Source organism: Empidonax traillii, unplaced genomic scaffold (genome assembly GCF_003031625.1).
Source record: "Empidonax traillii isolate 1590-97213 ecotype Southwest subspecies unplaced genomic scaffold, ASM303162v1 scaffold40:size2234952, whole genome shotgun sequence".
NCBI lineage: Eukaryota > Metazoa > Chordata > Aves > Passeriformes > Tyrannidae > Empidonax > Empidonax traillii.
The window spans coordinates 2,179,538-2,203,094 of NW_020955233.1; the positions used below are offsets into that span (position 1 = coordinate 2,179,538).

The 23,557-nt window shown below is 44.0% G+C and overlaps 2 protein-coding genes across 5 annotated transcripts in view; one reads left to right on the top strand and one right to left on the bottom strand.

The window, feature by feature from the left end:
* Window positions 1–19,925, top strand: part of MYO7B (myosin VIIB) — a 50,941-nt gene extending 31,016 nt beyond the window's left edge. For 2 of the 4 annotated variants that reach the window (XM_027878380.1, XM_027878379.1), the window contains exons 28-49: window positions 211–337; window positions 1,579–1,698; window positions 2,530–2,703; window positions 3,116–3,343; window positions 3,773–3,940; window positions 4,521–4,638; window positions 4,733–4,859; window positions 5,155–5,324; window positions 6,031–6,212; window positions 6,982–7,109; window positions 7,636–7,793; window positions 8,261–8,414; window positions 10,301–10,456; window positions 12,889–12,994; window positions 13,123–13,236; window positions 14,094–14,181; window positions 15,281–15,387; window positions 15,805–15,990; window positions 16,844–16,960; window positions 17,586–17,669; window positions 18,372–18,491; window positions 19,256–19,925. In XM_027878380.1, the coding sequence (XP_027734181.1) occupies window positions 211–337; window positions 1,579–1,698; window positions 2,530–2,703; window positions 3,116–3,343; window positions 3,773–3,940; window positions 4,521–4,638; window positions 4,733–4,859; window positions 5,155–5,324; window positions 6,031–6,212; window positions 6,982–7,109; window positions 7,636–7,793; window positions 8,261–8,414; window positions 10,301–10,456; window positions 12,889–12,994; window positions 13,123–13,236; window positions 14,094–14,181; window positions 15,281–15,387; window positions 15,805–15,990; window positions 16,844–16,960; window positions 17,586–17,669; window positions 18,372–18,491; window positions 19,256–19,339 (3,016 nt within the window). In that variant the 3' untranslated portion in view covers window positions 19,340–19,925. The remainder of the gene's footprint in view (window positions 1–210; window positions 338–1,578; window positions 1,699–2,529; window positions 2,704–3,115; window positions 3,344–3,772; window positions 3,941–4,520; window positions 4,639–4,732; window positions 4,860–5,154; window positions 5,325–6,030; window positions 6,213–6,981; window positions 7,110–7,635; window positions 7,794–8,260; window positions 8,415–10,300; window positions 10,457–12,888; window positions 12,995–13,122; window positions 13,237–14,093; window positions 14,182–15,280; window positions 15,388–15,804; window positions 15,991–16,843; window positions 16,961–17,585; window positions 17,670–18,371; window positions 18,492–19,255) is intronic. The other 2 variants (XM_027878381.1, XM_027878383.1) reach the window with 2 other exon arrangements.
* The window catches only part of LIMS2 (LIM zinc finger domain containing 2), a 45,367-nt gene continuing 30,077 nt past the window's right edge, over window positions 8,268–23,557 (bottom strand). The window contains exons 11-12 of the transcript XR_003570598.1: window positions 8,546–8,702; window positions 8,268–8,358 (exon numbers count right to left, since the gene is read on the bottom strand). The gene's annotated coding sequence lies outside the window, so the exon portion shown is untranslated. The remainder of the gene's footprint in view (window positions 8,359–8,545; window positions 8,703–23,557) is intronic.

The window sequence follows — 23,557 nt, forward strand, 5'->3', positions numbered from 1 at the left end:
CATAAATATATAACATTAAGCAGGGTCCTTTTCCATGACCAAGTTATTTCCTGTGGTGCATCACAGGTGGTATCCCACCTAACACAGTCAAGCCCAGCTCAGATCAACTTCATCAAGCTGCAATTGCACCATGCTTGCAGTGGAAATGTAGCCCAAGGCAGCTGAAAAACAGTGAATCATTACCTGTTGCTCTCACATCTTTCATTACAGAGATGAGATTTACTGCCAGATTTGCAAACAACTCACCGAAAACAGCAACAGGAGCAGCTACGCTCGCGGCTGGATCCTTCTGTCCCTTTGCCTTGGCTGCTTCCCTCCCTCAGACACCTTTGTTAAGGTACACTGCTAACCTGGCCAACAGCAGCTCACGGGCCTCAGCTCACCTGGGGTCTTGTGTATTTTGGTGTGTTTGATGCTGACAGCCATACAAAACATTTGGCTGCCACAGCAGCTGGTGCTGTGGTTTCAGCAGAAACTCTTTCATCTCATATTCTTATCTGAGAATTTAAAGAAATTATTGCTGCATTCGCCTTTAATTTTTTTTCATTACATGTCATACAGGTTGGATTCTGTTTTTCATCACAGCTCTCATTTTAAATCTCTAATCTGCAGAGAATCTGGCAAATTTTAACCTCTCCAATTCTACCTTTCCAACATTTAAAAGGTGTCTCCAGTTTAGTGATTAAATATACTCAGGAGGCCAGTATAAAATCACCTCTCATATTTTACCAATTCTTACCCTACATTTCTAAGCCCTAAAAAATCCAGTAGAGATTTGGCCTTTTCTTAAAAATTTTCTTAATTTCCAACTTGATATCAGCCTTCCTCCTAGATTTCAAAGGCAAACAGGACCTGTGGATGTGCCTGCAACTTCAGCCTTGCTTTACTGACACCCCAGTTCAAATGATTAATCATAAATGCTGCTAAATGGACACTACTTGTAACAAACCAAACACATCATATTTTGATAACAGTCTTCATCCAAGGACTCTGAACTGTGCAGAATTCATAAAAGACACATGACCTCTGGGAATTCTTAATCATTAAAATAGCCAGGTGAATGACTCATGCTTGCACTAAATACAGATATGCAAATACCAGTCTGTGTCACCCCGTAGCCATACAGTCTGCAAAAGCTCAGTTTATCCAATTCTTCTCTTTCAAAGTCCAATCTTAATCACGGACTTCAGCTATTGATATTGCCAGAGAACCTGGTAAAACTGAAAGTATCAGTTCTAACTGCAGTTAACTCTTTTCCCAATACTGTTCATACAGACTTCAGGCTCTTCAGTTGAAGAGTTAGTTGCTCTAACCTAATCTCAGAATAAAGTCTCCCCTGTCTAATAATTGTCACATAATTAAACAAGTGAATAGACTGACACAAGTCTTCCCCTCTGGACTGAAAGCTCTGAAGAATGAGTGAAAACCAAGTGTCTCAAACACTAATTCCAACCCTAACCTTTAATATTGTCTGATGAACCGAAAGCTAATGGATCACTCTAATCTAGTGTATCAGCTACAAAAGGCCTGTAATGTTTTGAGAGGATCAGTGTTCCCTGACTGTCTCTGTGCACACAGTACCTGCTGAATTTCATCCACCACGGGCCCGCGGGCTACGCTCCTTATTGTGCCGAGCGCCTGAGACGCACCTACATCAACGGGGCACGGACCGAGCCACCCAGCTGGCTGGAGCTGCAGGTACCACCTCCCCCTTTGCTTCCTTGTATCCATTTTATACTGCTCTGCATTTACTAACCTGCACTAACAGATTTTCTTAAATCCAGTCATGGAAATCAATCACACAAGGGGATTGAGGACCAGCTGCCTTGGCCTGGGCAGTTCCTTGCATACACCTCTTCTGGCTGTTCAGTTAGGCTACATTCAGTAGAGGATGGAAGTTAAAAGCTGCAGCACGCGATTTGAAGGGAGATACTTCCATCTACTCAGGAGCCACAGGCCAGAAACCACCTCCTGAGGGAAGCTCTTACCATCACTTTTGGAAAAAACTGAGCCGGGCTTATGCTTTTAAAATGGAGAGGAGTTTAACAGGGCTATATTGTCCTCTTCTTCCTTTAAATGTCATCCTAGTAATTGTAAGTCACACACCCCCTCACCTTCAAGTAAAAGCCTCAGTTCAATTCCTTCCTAAATCTCAGTGACCCTATTGCCTAACACACATCTTCCTGGGCAAACTACTTGATTCAGGCCTTCTCTCCACTGATGTGTGCAAGGCTGTTCCCAGAAGTCATCAGGACAACTATGGCTCATGAAAAGTCTTTCAGTCCACACTGTTGTGAGACAATGACTTCTCCTGAGGAGAGAACTTGAGCCCAGTGGTGCTCTAGGGATGTAATTTATATTTCAGATCACCATGCACTGAAGAAACTGTGTGGGTTTTGGAGATTCGCTTTTAGATTGCTGAGTGCGTAGTAGAGTGTGTGGAGCTCAAATCTAAATGCCTTCTTCATTCTTCAGAGAAAAGTGAGGTTTGCCCATTATTTTTTTCTCTCGTTTAATTCTGACTTACAGGCTACAAAACAGAAGAAACCCATTATGTTTAATGTCACCCTCATGAACGGCCAAAGCATCACTGTCCCTGCAGACTCTGCTTCCATTGCCAAAGAGATCTGTCAGTTCATAGCAGATAAAATCAAATTGAAGGATGCCTTTGGTTTTTCACTCTACATCGCTGTGTTTGATAAGGTAAAGTGTAGAAAAATAGAATGAAAGCTCCCTTCTCTTTCTGTGGAGTTGCTGCTGCCCACTCAGCCTCACTGAGGACTCTCTCTGACTTCTGGAGCACCCTCAACCCAGTCCTCAGCTCAGGCCAAATCAGTTCTGAATTCCAGCTGGATTTCAGGACCTGATAATCCTATTCTGCCTTTCTGCTGGCTCGCCACTTAGCAATTCCTGCTGCAGCCCTGCAAGGTTTCCTTTGCCAGGTCACATAACTGGCTAGTGAAAACACATCCACTTACCGCATACATCTTGCGCATCCCTCTGCTTATCTTTCCGGAGGTTTCCCTGCTGTCGGGAGAGCAGGAGCTTCGTGCTTGCTGTCCTTCCCTCGGCCCCAGAGCAGGCATGCCAGTAATGCAGTGTCCCTCTGTGGCAGGTGTGGTCGCTGGGCGGGGGCCGGGATCACGTCCTGGATGCCATCTCGCAGTGCGAGCAGCTGGTGCGGGAGCGGGGCACCCACGAGCGCCACGCGCCCTGGCGCCTCTACTTCCGGAAGGAAATCTTCACTCCCTGGCACAACTCCCAGGAGGATCCCGTCAGCACCGATCTCATTTACCACCAAGTCATTCGCGGCATCCGCTTTGGAGAGTACCGCTGTGAGAAGGTGGGCCTCCCGATTCATCTCCTAACGAGACAAAACTGTGTTAGCACTTCCCACATCAAAAAGCCTGAAGATAAACCAAGTTTGCAGTGGATGTGGACAATCCTTCCCTTCTTAGTGAACAATTCCTGTCCAGGGGATTGGGCAAGATGTCACACTGGCAGCTTTAATCAGTATTTTTTCTTTCCCTGCGACTTTCAGTTCATGTGGCAGCAGGAGGCATGTCCAAAGGGGCAAATTGGGTCTTATTTTAAAATATCTTTGCTAATAATTTCTCTGATGCTATGATTGTGTGAGTTTCATCCCTCCTTAAAGAGTTTTCTAGACAAAAATGGAGAAAACCCCATTCTTAAAATGGCTTCAAGGTTGAATGAGGCTATCTGGCCTTCGTGACATCTTTCTAGGCCTCTTTTAATGGATTAATTGTTTCAGGAGGAGGATTTGGTGGAAATAGGTGCAAAATACTGTTATATCAAATTTGGAGATTCCATCAACAATGACCTTGTGCAGAAGGTGCTCCATGACTGTATCCCAGTGAAACAGCTGAAGTCCAAGCCCCTGGAAAAGTGGGTGAGCCTTATAACCTATGCACATGCTAAGGTAAGAGGTTTGTCTGGCAGTGCTGGGTAACCACTCCTGAGCACCAGCTTCTGCTTCTTTTGCCATTTCCATTTATGAATAGTCTGGGGCGGGGGGAAGAAGGAAAACCAGCTCAGTTTGTATATCCCAAATAGTTTGTTAAGGCTGGGGGAGCAGAGAACCTTTCCACTCACTATTCCATTTAAGACTCATCAGGGGGGTAGAATCAAAAAGTACATTTAAATCTTTGAATAGATTAGCTTTTAAAGCAACCAAGTCAGGATGAATGTGGGATGGGATGTTGGTTTTGATCTAAAAATGGATTACCTGAATTATTTCCACAGCACCCAAAGTGTGTTAGACTCTGAACAGTGTGGGTTGGGGGGAAATTTGGAATCCACATGCCTGTGGATTTGCACATCTTTGCATGTGGCTTGGGCCTATGTAGACTGCTCCTGATTTCCTTATGCCAGGTACCCTTGGCACCAGTGACAGCAGAGGGTTGTTGGGAATCTCTGGGATCAGGCTTGCTCTTTTTTGTGTGCAGATCATGCAAATCAGATTTTACTGAGAAAACCTTGGGTGTGTTTTTATCCTTCAGGCCCCATACACACAGGACCATCTCTCCTCTCAGACTGTGAAGGAGCAGCTTGTAGATTTTGCTCGCTTTCACTGGCCCTTGCTTTTTTCCCGATTCTTTGAAGTCACTAAGTTTTCAGGTAATGCCTGGAGCCTGGAAGTAGAGGACAGATATAAGATCAATAGAAGAAGACTTGTATAGCATTGATAAGGATTTTTTTCCTGTATTTTCAGGGCCCAGTTTGCCTAAGAACCACTTCATTGTTGCTATAAATTGGAAAGGTATCTGTTTCTTGGATGAGTCAGAAAAGCGGCTCCTCGAGCTGACCTTCCCAGAGATAACTGGCATCCACACCAACAGGTGAGGGCCCCAGAAAGACAATATCTGAAGAAGGCATCTTTTCCATACTCAGAAAGCATGTACTTTCCCTGCCATCTCCTTAGGTGATCTGATCTGTGCCTGGAAAGGTGGCTTAGCCTAAGTCTGGGAAACAGAAAGGGAAAACTGCCCGGTTCACGGGCAGGCAAATTAGGAGCTACCAATACTCACTGCAAGGGAGTTATCTGCAAGGAGGTGAAGGTGCCTTGGCTGTGTTTGCAGATGGGTCTGTCAGCTTTTCAGATGCTCTGGTAACAAATTGTTCATTAATACATAGGGCAGTGAAGTCATTTGGACAGAGTTGCACTCTCATCACGCTTCGTGCCGAGGAGTTCGTCCTGACATCCGTAAACAGCGTTGTCATTGCTGAACTGGTGGTGACATTCCTGGAAGGACTGAAGAAAAAATCACCATTTGCCGTGGCAATGCATGAGAAAAAATCCCAGGGTAAGTCTTACAACTTTTCTACAGGGTGGGGAAGAAGTCTGGATTGTTGAGGAGAAAAGCAGGCCAGTTTTGGAAGGGGCTCACAGAGGACAGGAAGAACTTGAGCAAGAGTCCCTTTGCTCCAGGAGGGATGCCTCAGCACAGCAATGCAGAGCATAAGGAAATGGGATTCAGTACCTTTGCATACAAATCACCTTTTCTTTCTCCTTCTACCTCTTTGCATATTTTATTTAGATAGTACAGTGTCCAAAAACTCAGCTTGGTTATAGTAGGAAGTTGGGTCTGGGCTTCCTGGAAATATTTTCCAGAAGAATTTCACAGAGGCAGTAAACTGGAATTTTCTGTGGAATACAGCTGGCTTGAACAGACATGAGGGGTTTAAAATGTAAACACTAACTTCAGCTACTTACAACTACTAAGGTTTTTTCCATGCTTTGCTGCCAGTCTAGACACAAAATCAGCATCCATGCGAATCAAATGGAGTTTTACCATTGCCCTGAGTGGATCAAAATCAGGCCAACAGAGGAAACTAAAGTGATATCTCTGAAGTGTTACTATATAATTAGCCATATTTACACAGATCACTTTCTATTGCTAACTGAATTTAGGCCTTCAAAATACAATTCCCTTGTCTTTCATGCTGCAATCCCTTTGCATTTTCTTGGACTGTCAAGATGGAACAGTACTCCCTTATTCTGTCTTCCAGAAGACCCTGACATCCTGTCCTTCAAGAAGGGAGACTTGCTAATCTTCACCAAAGACAAAAGGCTGGATGAAAACTCTGGCTGGATCCATGCCCAGAATGAAAGGACAGGCAAAACAGGGAATGTATTTTTGGAAGACATCTACATCATTCCTTCTCTCACAAAACCCTCTAGTCAAGTGCTGGTAAGAAAAGCTAAGCACTCTGTGTGAAGAGACTGGAAGATAAATGATAATAACAATGTTAAATATGATTAAATTTATAACTGGAAGATAATTGTTCCTTCAGAGTCAGACAAGTTCTATACCTCCCATTGAAATTTTATTGTGTCCTGCCTGAAAACAAACCTAAACCTAGCTTAGACTCTAAGGACAAGGCTGCAGTTGCACAAAAGCAACAACTTTTTAAAAAACACCCAGTCTGTTCACCATGGGAGAGTTCAGTGCCTGGAACTGGTAGCAATTAGTGGATATGGGTGTGCAGTTGAATTTCCCTGCATTCACACTGGGTTGAGTGGTGATCACATTATGCCTCAAGGGAAGCTCTGAGTGCAGCACACTACTTTAAAAGAATACAGTCTTTGAGGGAGTCAAGGTTTCCCACTGATCCCTCTGCTGACAATTTTGTCTTCAGTTTTGGAGATTCAGTGCATTGGATACTCTGCTAACAGGTAAAAGCAGAAAAACTGGGGCCAAAATACAATAACAGATGCATCGTAAAATGTGTTGTGCTTCGGAAAGTCAGAAACATTTTGATGTCTACTATTGCTGAGTCTGTGGAAATTGCTCTTAAGTCAACCGTTCCCAAGTCTTTCTTGAGTCTCTGGAGAAGCTGCTCTGGGGACAGAAGGTCTTGGGTGGCACAGAGCACTGTGCACATATGCAAAGTAACACCTGACAACCTGTGCAGAGACCTGTCCCCATGTGACACCTCTATGTGGCTGTGTCATCACAGAGTTTGCTGATGATGTCTCCAGACCAGAGGAGGACAGCTTCACAGAACTCCTTCATGGAGGAGCCTGATGAAGAGGATGTCAAAGTGAAGCCTTACACCCTGGAGGAGTTCTCCTACGAACACTTCAGGTGAAGCTCTCTGTGTAGTGTACGCCCTAGGAAAGTTCTTACTGATCAGTGATCTTTAAAGCCTAGGATGTAATGGCATCTCCCATTTCTGACCGGGTTCCCTCTCTTCGTTCCCTGTAATTGTGACTTTGGATGTGCAGAGATTCTGGCACATGGTCTATCGTATCTTAAGTCTGCAGAAATGCAAAGGGGAGGGTAGAGCTCCAGCTGGAGTCACTTCTTCCTAGCAGGCCCTATTCTTAGTTCTCACCCCTTCTTCAGCAAGGGTACACAACATTTCAGGCCTCAGAGAGAAGGGGAAAATTAGTTTTCTAAAACCTTTCTTCTTTTTGCAAACCTTGTCCCTTCTGGATATACAGGAAACTACATTTTCCTGCTCTTGTTCACCTGCAGAATCAAAGGAGATATGAGATCAATGTCTTGGGGAAGAACATGTCTAGATATAGGACTATGTGACAATGACCTGCTATGTTCACAGCTGTACTGATCCAGTAATTTTGTATTGCCTGCACTTGTCTTCATTCAGGACTCCCGAGAAGGAATCCATCAGCAAAGCTGTTCTCCAGAAATCCCGTGGGCGCAGTCAACTGTGGGCACACTCTAAGGAGCCCCTGAAACAGCCGCTGCTGAAGAGAGCGTGCACAGACCCTGATCTTCGGGATCTGGCCTGTCAGGCTTTTATTGATATCCTTTCTCCCCTCTCTTTGGGACCTCAGAACACTCAGGGGAAGCAAAAGCCTCCACTAAACTCACCTCTATTGGCACACCTCAACTGCATTAGAGGGGATACACTCCCATAAAGGTGGGATGTATCAACTCTGTGTCCCTGGTCTACAGAGGAAAGGTTTTCCTATTCACTCCCAGTGCTCCACAGCTCCTGATGGCTCACTTAACTGGGAATGTGGCTTCAGGAGAGAGTGAGACTTACTGCATATGGCCAGAGCAAGCAGCTAGCACAGTACAAATCACAGCCAAGCAGTGACTGCTGCACACGGGAAGAGGGTAGGGAACAGGTAGGGAGCATGCTCAAGCCTTCCTCCCAGAATTTGCCACTTAGACATCAAAAGAGTCCCCAGTGTGTTAGGATCCAGATAAAACTTCCCACTTGCCTTCCAAAATTGGCCTGCTTTTCTCCTTAACAGCACATTCACCCATCATGAAGTTCATGGGAGACTATCCCTCCAAACAGGCACACTCCTCCGTGGAAGTCACTGACCAGATATTTGTGGCAGCTATCCAGGAGGAGGTCCTGCGGGATGAGATTTACTGTCAGATTATGAAGCAACTGACTGAGAACAGAAACAGGTACTCCCCTGGGTGCACACAGCCTGCTCCTGGCAGAGCCAGGCCTCAAGTGCAGGTGGGGATCAGGAACAGAGGGGAAGGATGGCTGGAGTGACACTTTCCCTTTTGCCAGGCAGTGCTGTGGGGCTCACATCTGTGGAGCACTTGGGACCCCTGCCTGGCAGTGAGAGGCCACAGAGCACCATCAGTCATCTCCCCTGAGCTGCTGCTTTGCTCCCATCAGCATTCTGTGCAGCACAGTGTGAGGCAGGCAGGGTGTTACTGAGGCTCTCTTGCTCCCAAGGCACTCTGTGCAGAAAATATGGCACTGCACAGTCCTTGCATCCCATCAGTGACTGCCCTGCTAACCCTCCATTTAGGTTTCCCAATGGCAGCACTTCCCTTCATAAGCACATAGTTCACACTAGATTTTTACCACCAGTGCATAAATATTTTTGTTATATTAATTAGGTTACACAACTGCCTCGCAGAACAGATTGGTTTCACAGATCTCTGCCCACATAAAAGTCTCTGAAACAGGCTGGTGTTTTCTTCCCCACTCACAAAAATGAGAATTTGACCTACTTTCAGGGGAAATCAATTGCCAAAAGAAGCTTAAAATTCTACTAATTATTAACAAAATGGTTTGTCTGTTTCTGGCTGCATTGTGTCACTGCAAAAGTTATAGAAGGAGCTTCCATTTATTTATTTTCTTTCTCACTGTTCCACAAGTATTACACTTAGTGGAACCTTTACCAAACTTGCAATCACTGACTGATACATTTCCTTGCAGGCAGTAAATCTTGCAGGCTATTTAATGCACAGTCTGTAACCATGGTGCCAGAGCCATGCCTGATGTGCTCCACCAATTTAGTCGCTGTTTAGAGCAGGATCACTGATGTGGAAAAAACAGTGCTTGAAAGGTGGCTATTTCCATATACTTTCATTAGAACAGCCAGAGCAACAAATCTTTCATCCTTCCCAGGCTGCTGTGCTGTGGACCATGTCCTGTTCTTGCACAGACACAAACACCACTGATCTACAGAGTATAAAAGAGACTAAAATAGCATGTCTTCATCTGCAAAATGAGAACAGTAAATGGGAATAGAAAAGCAAGGATCTCTTTATTCAGCAATGGCCCTTTCAGAACCAGATATGCTGACTTTCCCAGACAAGACCACTTCCCACCACTGAGCATTTCAGAGTAATCCTGGGACACAACTGAAGTGTGTTCTGCCCCTTGCTTTGAAGGCAGAATGACTGACCACCTCCAGGCTGCAGAGCCTCTCTTACTGGGAGGGCAAGGTGCCAGAAGAACTTCAACTGGCAGATTCCATAGGTGCAGTGGCTGGAAGAACTGGGTTTCTGCCTGAAAATGGTACCAACTTGACATGGGGTATTTAAGAACTCTAACTACCACATTACACAGTGCCATCTACGTGTTCATTTTTCAGAACAGGATCCCATGTGAGGGGAAGTCACTGCACGTGAAGTGCTCGTGGCCTGCGCAAAACTCACCAGTGCAGAGGGCAGGTGACTACAAACCACTGAGAAACCACAATCCAAATACATATGAGCTTGAGCAGCAAATGGACAGTGGCTTTCCAAGAGGATGGCACCAGGGCCGCTGGTGCCCAAATGTCTCTTAACCTGGAGCTTATATTTATTCATGAGACTTGCAACTGTCATGAGTATTCCTCATGCAGAACTCAGCACTGTCTTCACATGCAGGCTGTGGTTGTTGCCAAGCAGATGACTGCCAGAGCCTGTGTGAGGGCTCTGTTGATTTGCAACTCTTTGCTGAATGGCACCATGCTGGGAGTGTGTTTCTCTTCCCTGTGGCTGCTGTGGGGTCGAACAGAGAATTATGTGTGGCTGTACCAGAACTGTTTGCTTTGTGTTCACAGGTACAGCGTGACCAGGGGCTGGCAGCTCCTCTGGCTCTGCACTGGCCTCTTCCCACCCAGCAAATCACTGCTCAAACATGCCCAGAAGTTCATAGAGACACGGCAGAAAGAGACACTGGCCCCAGGGTGCCGTCGGAGGATTCAGACAGTAATGAGGTAAATGATCTGATAAACAGCTCAAGGTGTTCAAAAGTCAACAGTCAGGCTCCAAAAACCACAAGGGCTAAAATAATGCAACTCTTACTTTCCTTTCCCTCTTTACAATCCTCTTTTTTATAAGTGATAATTATTTTTAACTCTTTATGGGCTTTGAACCACTGAAAGTCACCTGTGTCACAGTTTCACTTTTTTCTTTCACAGAGTTAGCGCCATTTTAAAATGTTCATCATCACATAATCACTTGACTCCCAGAGCTGGCTATTTCAAACCTGGGTATTTCAAAGAGGGCATGCAGCTCAAAATGATGTCATTGATTATGTCCTGACCTTACTTTGGTGAGGCAGCATGTCCTTGTCTCTCTTGCATGTGCCTGAGGATTAGTCTGGAGTTTGTTGATTCTCAGATGCAAAGAGGTGCACACGTGTAGCTAAAAATACAATACTATGTTTTACTCATAGTGGAGAGGCACCACTAAAGTCATTGCTATCTGCAGAGTGCTGCTATGGCTCTGTTGGTTTTTTGATGGTGAACTAAAGCAGATCCATACTGGGAGGAGAAGATCAATACGCTCAGTTCTTCTCTTTGAAGAAACCCAAATGAGCAAAGCCCTGACACTTACCTGGCTCACAGCAAGGCACTTTTCCATCCACTTGGCTTTACCTGAGGCTGGTGAGGGTCGAAGCAACATGGCCCCCAAACCACAGTGCTTCCTGAGCTTCTGAAGGACTTGTTGCTCTAATGGACATAACACAACCAGAGAGAGCAGAAGGGCTACCAGGATTTCAGGAAGGATCAACTGAACTGTAGGGGGAAGGTTTCCCTACATTCCTCCAGGCACTGGAATCACCCAGCTTACCACTCTGAGAACAGAGTTTGGCATCAAGGTTGACTCCAGCCTTCTCCCTTTTGATCATGCTGTGATTTACCACCTGCCTGCCACAGCCCTCATCAGTAAAGAAGCTGCGCAATGATTTTTCCTTGCAGCTCCGCCATCCCCCCCTCTCTCAGGCTGAGCCCCACATTTGGTCTGTGAGCCCTGTGGGTCAGGCTCTAGGGGAATGCTAACACAGTGGATAACCCCCTTGCAGAGCATGGATTTTGGCACTGCTGAGGAAATGACACCACACATTGTACTCGCCTTTGAAGTCCCTGAAAAATGCATGGCAAGGAATGCTATTCATTGTTTATTTCTATGGAGAAGACTTGAAAATTCCTGCCTCCCTATATCATGTGCTATTCATGCTCTAAGCCCTGTTGAGCTTTACAGAGCTGCTTTTGAGAGGGCAAACAGGGAGGGGAAAGCAGAATGGGCTGTTTGGGAGGAGAATTCTCTTTGCTAAACTTCCCCAGATCTGGAGTCTGGGGGATGGGAAAAGGAACAAAGACAAATCTTGTCTTTTAAGAGCAGTTATTTAATAAGATTAAACCTGCACCTGTTTAGAACAGCACAGAATAGAACAGAACAGACTATTTCAGTTGGAAGGAACCTTCAAGGATCATCTAGTTAAACTTCTCCCTATAAGTAACCTGCACTCTTTGGAAAGGGGAGGGCAGTCAGCTCAAAGGACTGACCTATGATACATTCAGGGGAAGCCAACTGAGCCCTTGGGGACGTACCTTTTCCTCCATAAACAGCTTTACAGCTTCATCCCCAGAATCCTGGCCACTGATCTCACCCTGGCAATGAATTCCCAGCTCAGGCTGCAGGGAGAGGTGGCCCTGTGCCTCTCCAGCCAAGCTGCTGTTACGGTGTACAGAATCTCTAAACAGCCTGTTCTGTGCCACTAAGGGTAGGAACATAACCACCCCTAGGAGGTAACGTGTTAGATTTGTCCTCACTTTAACTGTGTCAAGGTTTTGGCATGACTGAGACTTCAGGGCCAGTTCCTTTGCTTTAAAAAAGCTGCTCTGCTCTGAGGTATAATTTCAAAGAACTGGGTTTGAACAGCTCAGCAGCTCCTGAGTCAATGATTGCACTCCAGCTCTTACACGAAATGTGACACTTTCAGGAGCCCTCCAAACTTTCTTGGTACTTGCCTTATGTACTCTAAGTAATTTTGAATCTGAATACATCTTTTCCTGATGCATGAATGAAATAAAATGCATTTCTCCTTGCAGCCATTCTCTTCACATTTCAGTAAGGAAAAATGCTGGTCAATCTATAGAAGGGGCAATATTACTGACTAGGAAGGTGCCTCGTTCATGCAATGCCCTTGCAGTGTAGAACACACTTTTAATATATTTGCTAATAAGACTCTTAGTTTCTTGATTTTGGTATACTAATTTCACTGGGGTGAAGGTCCATTGGAGCCCCACAGCACCAGCATTTTGAGTGGAGGGTGTTGTTCAGCTGGAATACTGTTGTTCAGCTCCTCAATGATTAAACATCCAGCACTGATCTCTCTTATGATGGTGGTGGTGTTTTCCAGGAGTGGCTGCAGGAAGTGGGCACCTCATCCTGTGGAGGTTGAGGCCATCTTACAGAACAACACTAAGATCTCACACAAGATTTGCTTCCCCAATGAAACACAACAGGTGAGCACTTACTTGTTTTCCCAGCCTTAGCCATTTTTCCAGCCGTGATGGGTTCACCCAGCAGCATGTCTGAAGACATTCACTGCTCCTACTTCTTCCTCTCTAACAAGGGTCTTGTTATCTCATAGACATTTGATGTGGGAACAAACACCAAAATCCGGACTCTGTGCCAGAACATCGCTTCTAAATTGCAGCTGAGCTCCTGGGAAGGTTTCAGCCTCTTTGTGAAGATTGCAGACAAGGTAACTCTTCTCAGCTGTGGCCAGACTCTCCCTCCTCTCTTACTTATTTACTAGACTACCTAAACAACCACATGAAGCCAAGGACCAGAGCAGGTCATTACTGCTTCTCTCTTACTGAGGGGATACAACCTAGACTCGAACTTTTAGCACCAGACAATTATTTTAAATCCCTTGAAGGGGCTGGATGGAGATGCGAGTTTCTATCAGTCTGCCAGTACTTAAGTGGTACTAAAAGCAGAGAAGACATGGGCTTTCTAGCAGCTGCTGGGATTGTAGCAAGTTGGATGTTGCCTAGTGCTAGATGCAGCCCTTTTCCACTCAGGCTTTTCCCAGGAGCTGTGCTGCACATATGCAGTGCCCACTGGGATTAAGGAGAGCAAGGGCAACCAGCACCAGCTGACTGCGCTCTAGTTTGTCAGGAGCTCGCCTTTCTTGAACTGAAGCTTGGTCTGGCTGCCTTGCCGAGAGGTCCCTTCTCTCTGGAACTGTGATCAAGGCAAAAGTAACACTGAACCCAGGCAGAGGGAGTTTCTGATGTGCTGCCTTCCTGAAAAGAGGAACTCAGTGTGTGAGAATAAGGCAGGCATCTTCAGCTTGACTTCAATAAGCAGCTTCGAAAGCAGAGAGCAACAGACGATGCAGTAAAAATCTCCATATGAAATGTAAATAAATTGAACCTTCCTTCTCCTATTTCTCTACTTCTTTCCCCTTGCCTCTGTCTTTCCTGCTGTAATTCTGTCCTCTTACTGTAGACAGGGAAAGAAAATTCAGCCTGATATTTGGGTATGTTGGTACTGGCAGTATTTTTATGATGTGCTAATCCCTCCTTTCTCTCCTTCATTGCTTGGCCTGTGCAGGTGATCAGTCAGAATGAAGCAGACTATTTCTTTGACTCACTAAGACAAGTGACAGACTGGAACAGGAGGAACAAACCAGGAAAAGATGGTAAGGAGAATGCCAGCATGACAAGGAGCTGCATGACATGCTGTGTTGTACTGGGAAAGAGCAGATTTATCCAGTAGGATTCACTTCATCTTGGGAAGTGTTTAGCAGAGTCTTTTAAGATAATTTTTGTTTGTACACACATGGTTACTGCCCGCACCAGCAGCAAGTGACCCAATGCAGCCAAGCACAGGCTATCAGAAACACCTGAGCATCTCTGTGTGGGGATCTCTCCAGAAACTTTAAATTGGTAACAAAGATTTTTTGACCAAAAATCTTTTGGTGTATCCAAAACACACCGCTGGATATGCACAAGTTTTATAGGTTGATCCTCAAGTATTAAGCATCAGGCAACAAATGGAAATAGGTTCTTCACAGTGTCACTTACATTGCTTGGGTTGTCAGAAAATTTTTAATCAGATTATTGCCTGGTGATACCCAAGCACAAGTTCTGTTGTCAGGGAAACACCTGTTAGAATAAAACAATGTAATAGTAATAACAGCAATTCCTTGCACTTAGCCCCCTCACCCATGTATAACATGCATTTTGAAATCTACAGCAAACTCCACTCAAATTTCATATCAATTTATCCTGATCTTTGCTTATTTCAGGACAGCTGAGGTTCAACTTCCTGAAGCTTTGTCCATGCATCTAAGACTTTCTAACTTCTCTCCCCACAGCTGCTAGGAGCTCCAAAAATCACAGCATAAATTGTGGGTCCACTAAACCACAATTTGTTTGTGTAAGCACAGCCATCAGGGAACGTACTCACATCAGTGTACCAGAATTCAGGTGTGCTGCAAACCACCAGGCAGCTGCCATGAGCACCAAGAAATAACAAACACTCCATGGCTGGCACCTTCACTTTCTCCTTCATCTCTGGAGAGGCCACATCTCAGCTCACTGTGTGAGCAGTGTCCAGGAACTGACGATTAATCGCTTTCTTGGTCATCTAAAATGGCTTTTTGTATTTTTTGGGTAGCAATTTTGTTTCTTACTATTAAAACCAGAATTACTTTTCTGAAGAAACTCACAAGCCATTTAAAAACTGCAAAACTGTCAATGACACAGAGAACAACTAACAAGATCTGGTTTTCTTAGGGACTGCTATGTCTGTGGCATATGAGGTGTACTTCATGAGAAAGCTCTGGCTGAATGTCACTCCTGGGAAGGACCTGAAAGCTGATACCATTTTCCATTACCACCAGGTAATCAGCTCCCTAAAGCACAGACAGAGTGTGATCCCAGAAGCAGTCCTGAGAATGTATTACTGTCTCCCTCCCCAAGGCCTGCACTATAGAGCCTCCAGAGGAATTCCTCCAGAAGGCACAGCTCAGTCTCAGGAGCAGATTAATTTCTCCCAGTGTTCACACCTTAGCTATGTTACGAGCACAGCTCCCTTACCGAATTGTTCCATGGAGGTGCTTGTCTCGCTCCATAAATTGTACAGAGAATGACAGAAAGTTCTGAGTTGGAAAGGACCTTTAAAGATCACTCCGATTTTTCTTGGGATGTCCTTGGGCTGCGTTTGGCAATACTCACATCCTGACCTTACAGATACAGAATGCTTAAGTCAGTGTTTGCTTCAGCCCATTCTGCCCGAATTCAGAGCTGGTCTCTTCCAGGAGCTGCCAAAGTACCTGAGAGGTTACCACAAGTGTTCCAAGGATGAAGCTGTCCAGCTGGCAGGGCTGATTTACAAAGTGCGTTTCAATAATGACCGCACGCAGCTGGCAACCATCCCCAAATTCCTGAAGGAGCTGGTGCCAGACAATCTGCTCCGAGCAGTCTCACCAGATGAATGGAAGAAGGTAAGAACATCGGCTTTCATTAGTCATACAACTTAGAGAGAGCTTTAGAAGAGAAGATAGACATGAAGCCACCGTACATTTTTGAGCTGACAGTCTTTGAAAGCGCTATGAAGGGATGCTATTGGATATTGCTGGATTTGCCAGCAGGATAAAGAGACTATTTGCCTCTTACAATCCTCATTTTGCATCCTCTCTACCAAAGCTCTGAAAGATATCTGCAGGCCTGGATGACTGATTTGAGATGTGCATCTTTCTTGAAGAGAGTAATCTACTTCCAATGCCCAGAGTAAGAGTTAGAGATAGGGAAATCAGTGATGGGACTGGGAATTTGAGGATACTGGACAAAACCAGAAAATTAAGGTGTGTGATAAGTATTTCACAGTCTGGCACCAAATAAAATTCCTTGCACCATGTGCATGCTACTTACAGCAAAAGGCTCTTTTATCCACGAAAAGGCAAGAAAGTTTCAGCAGGTACTTCTCACTTAGTCTGCTGAGGAAGACACAGGACACCATTTCCAATGACCCTACATGTTTCAGCAGAAGATGGGATACATGTCTGGGGGTGATGAACACTGGCTTTCTATTGTTTCATCCTCCACTGCCCCTCTGTCCTGAAGTCCATTCCGTGGGGCTGCTGGGCTTCCTTCACCCAACACATGAATAAGAAATGCTGGGGATTCTGGCTCCCCCTTACCCCGTGGCATGGCAGGATGTTTACATTTTCACAGTCTTCTGTTGCTGTGGAGAAAAAACTCATTTTGGTGATGAGCCGGTGCTGTCTTCAGTGCTGGGCACTGGAAATCTGCCTGTCTCCCAACTGAACAGGCCTTGTATCCGCTTTTCCCACACAGAGCATTATTGCAGCATACAGTAAACATGAGGGAAAAACTGTGGATGAGGCCAAGATTGCCTTCTTGAAAATGATACACCGGTGGCCAACATTTGGATCAGCCTTTTTTGAGGTGAAGGTAGGTTCTGACTGACTCTAATTCTCTATCTGTGTAAGTGAAAATACATTAGAAAGCTGAGTTCCTGTGATCTTTTGAGGAAAACTCAGTTCCTTCGAAGTGGGGAGATGGGTTCTTTATTCATTCCAAACTATGTCTGTTGTTTACTGGCTGTGTTGTTGTTCCAGTTGTAATACCCATATTACAATTGTGTAGTAGCAGTAGAGGGTTAGTTACATGGATACTTAATTGTCCTGTCATCACTCCACAACAAAATGCTGCCAAATCTTGTCTCTCTGGGGACTCTTCCCTTAGAGCAGAACTGCATTAATCCTCTTATTCTGGAGAGGATACCTCCCAAGAATCATTTCCCACTTGCTACCTTTAATTTCTCCTTGTTTAGGCTCTTAACTTCCCTTAACTGGTTTGCAACCAACCATTAAGCCTGTTATCAGTGTGGTAAATAATGGATCTGGTTCTGCTTTCTTGCAGCAGTTGCTCAAGTCATCCATATATGGCCAAAAGGTTTCAGTGTTCATTTGGGAAAGAGAACAAGTAGCACTGGACGCTGTTAACAGGTCACTTTGCACCTCATACAGATAATTTCTTCATTTTCTGCTTATCCTTCTGTGTTACTTGTTTACAGCAAGCCTCAGAGCCAAATTTCCCAGAGATTGTGCTGATTGCAATCAACAAGCAAGGAGTCTCACTGATACATCAGAAGACAAAGGTAACAATTGCTTCTCAGGAGTCTATGGGAGGAAGGATTTAACTGACTGCACTAATTTAGGGACAGCGACAGGATCTTGTCCAGGAATGATAAGAGAGGACAGAAGCCCTCTATTCATTTTTTGTGTGAAACAGAAGAAAATTTTACTGCCACATATTACTTCTTTGCAGTTTCTACACTGCAAAAGAAACAGTGTAGAGCATCTCTGCAAAGAGACCTGGGAATCATGATGCACCTGGGCAAGGTGCTAAGGTCAGTCAGATGGATGGGCAGAGCACCTGCTTTGGGAAAAGTGTTTTGCAGGAAGCCCAGGTGTCCAAAAGCTCAGGCTGAATGGCAGTGTTTAGCTGCTGTCTAACCCCAACACTGATCTTACCAAGTTCCCAGGAAAAAGGAATATCACTATTTGCTTTCAATAATGAAACAACTATCCAGTGAGTTTTAATTATTGTAAATATAATGGCAGTGTGCTAAGGCAAAGATCAATATATAATGAAGGGAAGTCTCATTAGTGTGATTAAGATTCACCTGCTTGGTGAAAATACAATAGAACACTAGTTTAGATGCAAGAACTACCTTGATCCACTGCATTTATAAATGAAGTGGGAAAGAAAAAGAATGCTTTGGCTCTACCAGATTTCTTATGTAACAGCCTGTTTTAATTTGACAAATGTTTATAGTTCAATTTGTTTCCCTTTACAGGATATTTTAACAGTCTATCCATTCAATAAAATCTCCAACTGGAGCAGTGGGAGCACATACTTTCACATGACAATAGGGAACCTGGTACGAGGAAACCGGCTCTTATGTGAGACATCTCTGGTAAGAAGTTTCCTCAACTTAGACACAACCACCTCCTGATTTTTCCTTAACATCCAGAATTGCTACAAAACAGATCAATACCACTGCACATACAAAAAGCATTCACTGCTGTGTCAATAAAACTGCCATGTAGAACTGGTTCCATGCTACATCATGCCATCTGATGCAAAGGTGTAAACCACAGGACTCAAGGAAAATAGTAATTTCCCAAATTCTTCCCATACATCAAAATTCTATCCATCTGAGACATTAAGACTGCAAAACTATGTAAGAGGCTTTTTGTTTTGCATGTCTGCCTCCATCTATGCAGGAAAGTCAGCCCTGTAAGACTTTAGACTTTCCAATGCGTGGTACCAACTTCTTAACAACTGGTTTCAGACTGTCCAGAGGCTCAGAGAAGCATCACTGTATTAATATTTAATGGTAGGTTTGTAAAGATAACAAAAACATTTGTAGGCTAACTTCTCTGACACAAAAGCCTGGATTCTTAAATACAAGAATCTTAGAGTACAGGTCAAGCTATAGAGTGAATACCCAGGAGACAGCAGAGCTATGCTCTGTAAAGTTTTGTAAATACATGAAGAGCAGTGGGAGAAACAGCTAAGTTATTACTAAAACAGTGACAAGTTATTACTAAAACAGTGACAGCTAATGAAAGAGATTAGGGGAGAACCTAAGAAGTAGATAAACCAGGGAGGAAATTCTAGTTATTTTTGCTTCTGGAGCTCTCTGAGAGATTTAAGACTTTTCTTCTTTCCTGACAGGGTTACAAAATGGACGACCTGTTAACATCCTACGTACGCCTGCTCATGAATGCTGTAAACAAGCAAAAGAACCTCCCAGCCTGAGGGTGGGGATAGAACCCATGACCTCTGTTTGTGCCAAACTACCTGTAATTTCATCTCCCATAAGAAATGCCATTTAAAAAATATTTATCTTGGTGATCAGTCTTCTGATCACACGCTGAATGAACTGAGTTCCTGAAATATTACTATGAGAGAAGCTCAAGTGAGCCTGTGCTTTCAAATATCTGTAACACTTAACTGTCTTAGATGCAGAATGAGAGTTTCATTCAGATTTTGGGTTAGATGGACTTTAATGTTAAATGGGAGCAGGGGAACCCTATGAGGGCCTCTTATGATAGCCTGAATCTCCTCCATTCAAAGAGAGACATACATTAACAGTTGTCTTCCTTTTGGAAAGAATGACCCTTTTTGTATATGCTCTTACCAAAAGCATAAAACTCCATGCATCTTTGGAAACAAAAGTAATTGTTTTTTTCTCCTATTGGAAATTCTAAGAGTGGAGAAATGCCCCTCAGTAGTAGATAACTGGACACTTTGAAAGGTAAGATGCTGGTTTTCATCCTTTGATCCCCAGGTTATGTGCTGCACGTTACAGCAGCCTAGGACAGCCAGTCACAGAATGTAACTGTAGTTCCCCTGACTTGCCACTGCCTTGGTTAAATTAAACAGTCTTCTTTCTTCTACTTTTTATAATGCTCTTGGAAACTAACACTACTTTGACTATGCAGTTTCTAAGTAAGCCTAAAGTTTGAATGAGTCTGGATTTTGGGTCCATTACTTTTAGTTGCTCCTAGTTCAAGTTATAGATGGACTATTCAGTGCAAATTAGAATTGAAGAACTCAGTCTAACAGACATCTGTTGAAAAGAGACTTTTCTACTCCATAAAAATGTTCTCAACGTGGAGTTATGCAGACATTCCTTCATGAGACAAGAATAGCTTTAATTTCTCCTGATTATGTTTCCTGTTTAGCAGACAGTTTGAGTGGTAAAATTTGATTCAGCTCTTATGTTCATCTCTCAGACCTTTGTAGACACACAGCTTTGGTCCCATAGCAACCAGAGTGTGCTGAGTGTGTAAAGCAGATATGCACTGGAGTGGGAGCGAGAAAAAGTACTTCTCTCTTGCTCACACTGAAACATGGACATGTCTTAAAGCATTTACACCAAGTTCCTTGAGACACAATCTGGCAGTGCTGGGAAAGCAGCTCTGCCTGATCTCTCAACTTTGCCAATGGATGCACAATGGTTCCCTTGTTCCCTCAGACACGTGTGTGTGTGTGTGTGTGTGTGTGTGAGAAATTCAAACACTGATCGGATTTTTGTTCATGGGTGGCAGGGAAGAGCCCCACTCTGTGCATCCAAACGAGTGCCACACCTGTCAGAACAGTGATCCTTTTGCAAGCACTTAGACACTCCTGCTGTAATGTCCATTGCTGGCAATGGAAACACTGGAGATTCATTCCTTGGAGTGGTTTTGATCTACCTGGCTATAAGTGAGGAGCATTCAATGATTCACCTGTACAGAAAGAAATTCTGCAGCCAAACTGTACTGTTCTTGGTTTTTAAATAAAGATTGCAGAAAATCAACCACAATGTCTTTTTCTTACCAAGAATCTTGAGTATTTGCTCTAGATCCACATAACCTGAATTTATCAAGTATCTACTACAGCCTGTAAATGATCATAGCATCCCATCTGTGTACAAACACATTTTGTACAGTACAGCCTCTAAAAAGTTAATAACCCTTTCTGCACACCCTCATCAACCAACATATCACCAGAGAAGCAGCACAGATCTAAAATATGAATTCACCACAACAGTGTCTCAGGTTTGGGCAATCCCCAGGGTTCCTCAGATGCTTTCTGGTTCATCATTGCAAATATAGTATATTTTTTAACCATATATTATACAATTTTTTTTTGTGTGTAAAGATTTAAAATGTATTAGAGTTACCTTTATTATAGAAACATACAAAGATACAATATTACAGCATTTCAATGCACAATCACACGTTTTGATTAGACAGCACAAGCCATGTGTGATAAAATGAGAGCTCTACATGATGCAAAACCTACACCGCCCATCAAGGCCTGAACCAAGGAAGGTAGCTGCTAATTCTTTTCTCGGTCTATAACACCCTCAGCACTTAAACAGTGCTTTACAGACTAGTACAACCACATTTATTATGTTTGCCTGCAAACTATTCCTTCACCATCTAATCACTCGTGAAAAAAGTGTCAGTCATATCATCTAATACACACCACGTGACATCAGGAACCCTCTGAACCAAAGGCTGACCAACATTTGCCAACACTGCAGAGACTGCTGCAAAAATAAACACCAGGATGCAAACCCTAGAGAGCATATTAGTTGCCATCAAGACAAGTGATTAGCATATCCTTTGAATACAAACAAGCTTCACATACTGTGCTTTCTAAAAGCAAAACCATTTTCAAGTGTACTCAGTCAATGTTAGTGATTTTAGTTATGTAGAAGTAAGAATGTAAACTATAAACCCATAGAATGAGACAACAGCTTTTAGTAGGTGTAGGCTTCTGAGACAAGTTCAACCTTGGCATAAATCTGTACTCTCCAGTGGTGAGATACTGAGGGTGAATTTGGCTAGCAGGCCAATTTACAACAATGGAAAAAAAACATGCAGCTTATTTCTGACTGACACCTTGACTTCATTAAAAAAGAAAACAAACCTGTCAGCCTATCAACACATTAATGAGCCTGCACTATATTCTGCTTGGTTTTTAAAAAGCAGACTCAGAAGTAGAGGAAGATGCATTTTTTAAAACTATTTATATTATTTTTCCTACTCCTTCAATTCCACTCTCCCACAAAAGGTATGTCAGCAATATTCACTACTGTAACTCTGCATATGGCAGGCTATAGGCAACAGAAGTATTAGAAAAATAATTGTGAAAAATTAATACTTTAGGGGATACTAAGAGAATATCATCTTCCACTAATACAGAGATCAGGGATTACCATGATTTTTTGTCCCCCCCTAATCCAAATCCTAGAGAACCGAAGAGCCTATCAAAGAGAATGATATAAACTCTTCTTTGAAGCTTACAAGGTCTGCTGAATTTCTAGCATGAGACAAGGTAAGAGCACACACTAAATCTCTACTTGCACTACAAAAGTAATTCCATTCACCTCCACATACACAATTTTCCATTGCTGAACTGGAGTGGACACTGAAAGAATATTACCTATTGCCTGCTAGTGACGTAGTCCTTCCCTCTTTACAGGAATGTGCTGCTCCGTGTTCTCCACCTCCTTCCCAGGAGGGACACACAGCTGCCCAGATTCAGCACACGGCACAGCCTGGGACTGAGATTACAGGAACAGGCCAGAATGCTTTATGCTGAGGATCTGCACAACCCACTGAACTGAACCTAGAGCAGCACTCCTTGTATTTCATGCTGTGACAAAAATGTCAACAATAGGTTTGCAGGATGGGTGTTCACAGTGGCCACACACAACTGCACCAAAAGACACGCTCTTTGTGCCTTTAACTAATAAAGTCTGTTTTAAGGCTAGTGAGAGAACAGCAAGTGCTCTCCTAAAGCAGTGACACAAGCAGCTGCTCTTACTGGAATCTACAGAGATTGTGGCCAGGAGAGGATGGAAGAGTTTACTGTTATAAACCCAGGCCTATCCCCTCATCAGTGTTACAGTGGATACAGTATAACACCGTGAGAAGTTAATGGTAACTCAGGGCAACAAAAACCAAAGCAGATGAGGGAAAACTGAGTTAGCAAAGACAGGGAGAATCTAAGAGATGGTCTGACGTGGGATTTTGATCTGCACACAGTTCACCAGGGTTTCCCACCACTGCTCTGGTATCAGGGGTGCAGTTCCATGGGTAGGAGATCCAGCAATCATGTTAACGCAATTTTAAGGTAGATTATTGTCCCAGTCCAGTTGCTGCTCACACATACAAGAAATGGGGAAACTTCGACTTCTTGCTAGCTAATTCACCTGGGGCTGCAGGGTGGTGTCGGGGGTGGACCAGAAGAGGCCTACAGAGAGCGGAGAGAGATGCAAAAAAGCTGCAAGGAAGGCTCAGAAGAAAGGATCTATCTAGAAGACTTCCAGCAACTGTAGCTGTGCAGAACTGCTTGGGACCCAGCTACAAGGCCGCAGCATTGCAGCTTCAGCAGATTCCCCTGTCTGTGCACCCAGGACACAAACCTCCATTATTCCCTAGCTCTCCCTGCCCCTCGAGTGACCAGACATGTTCC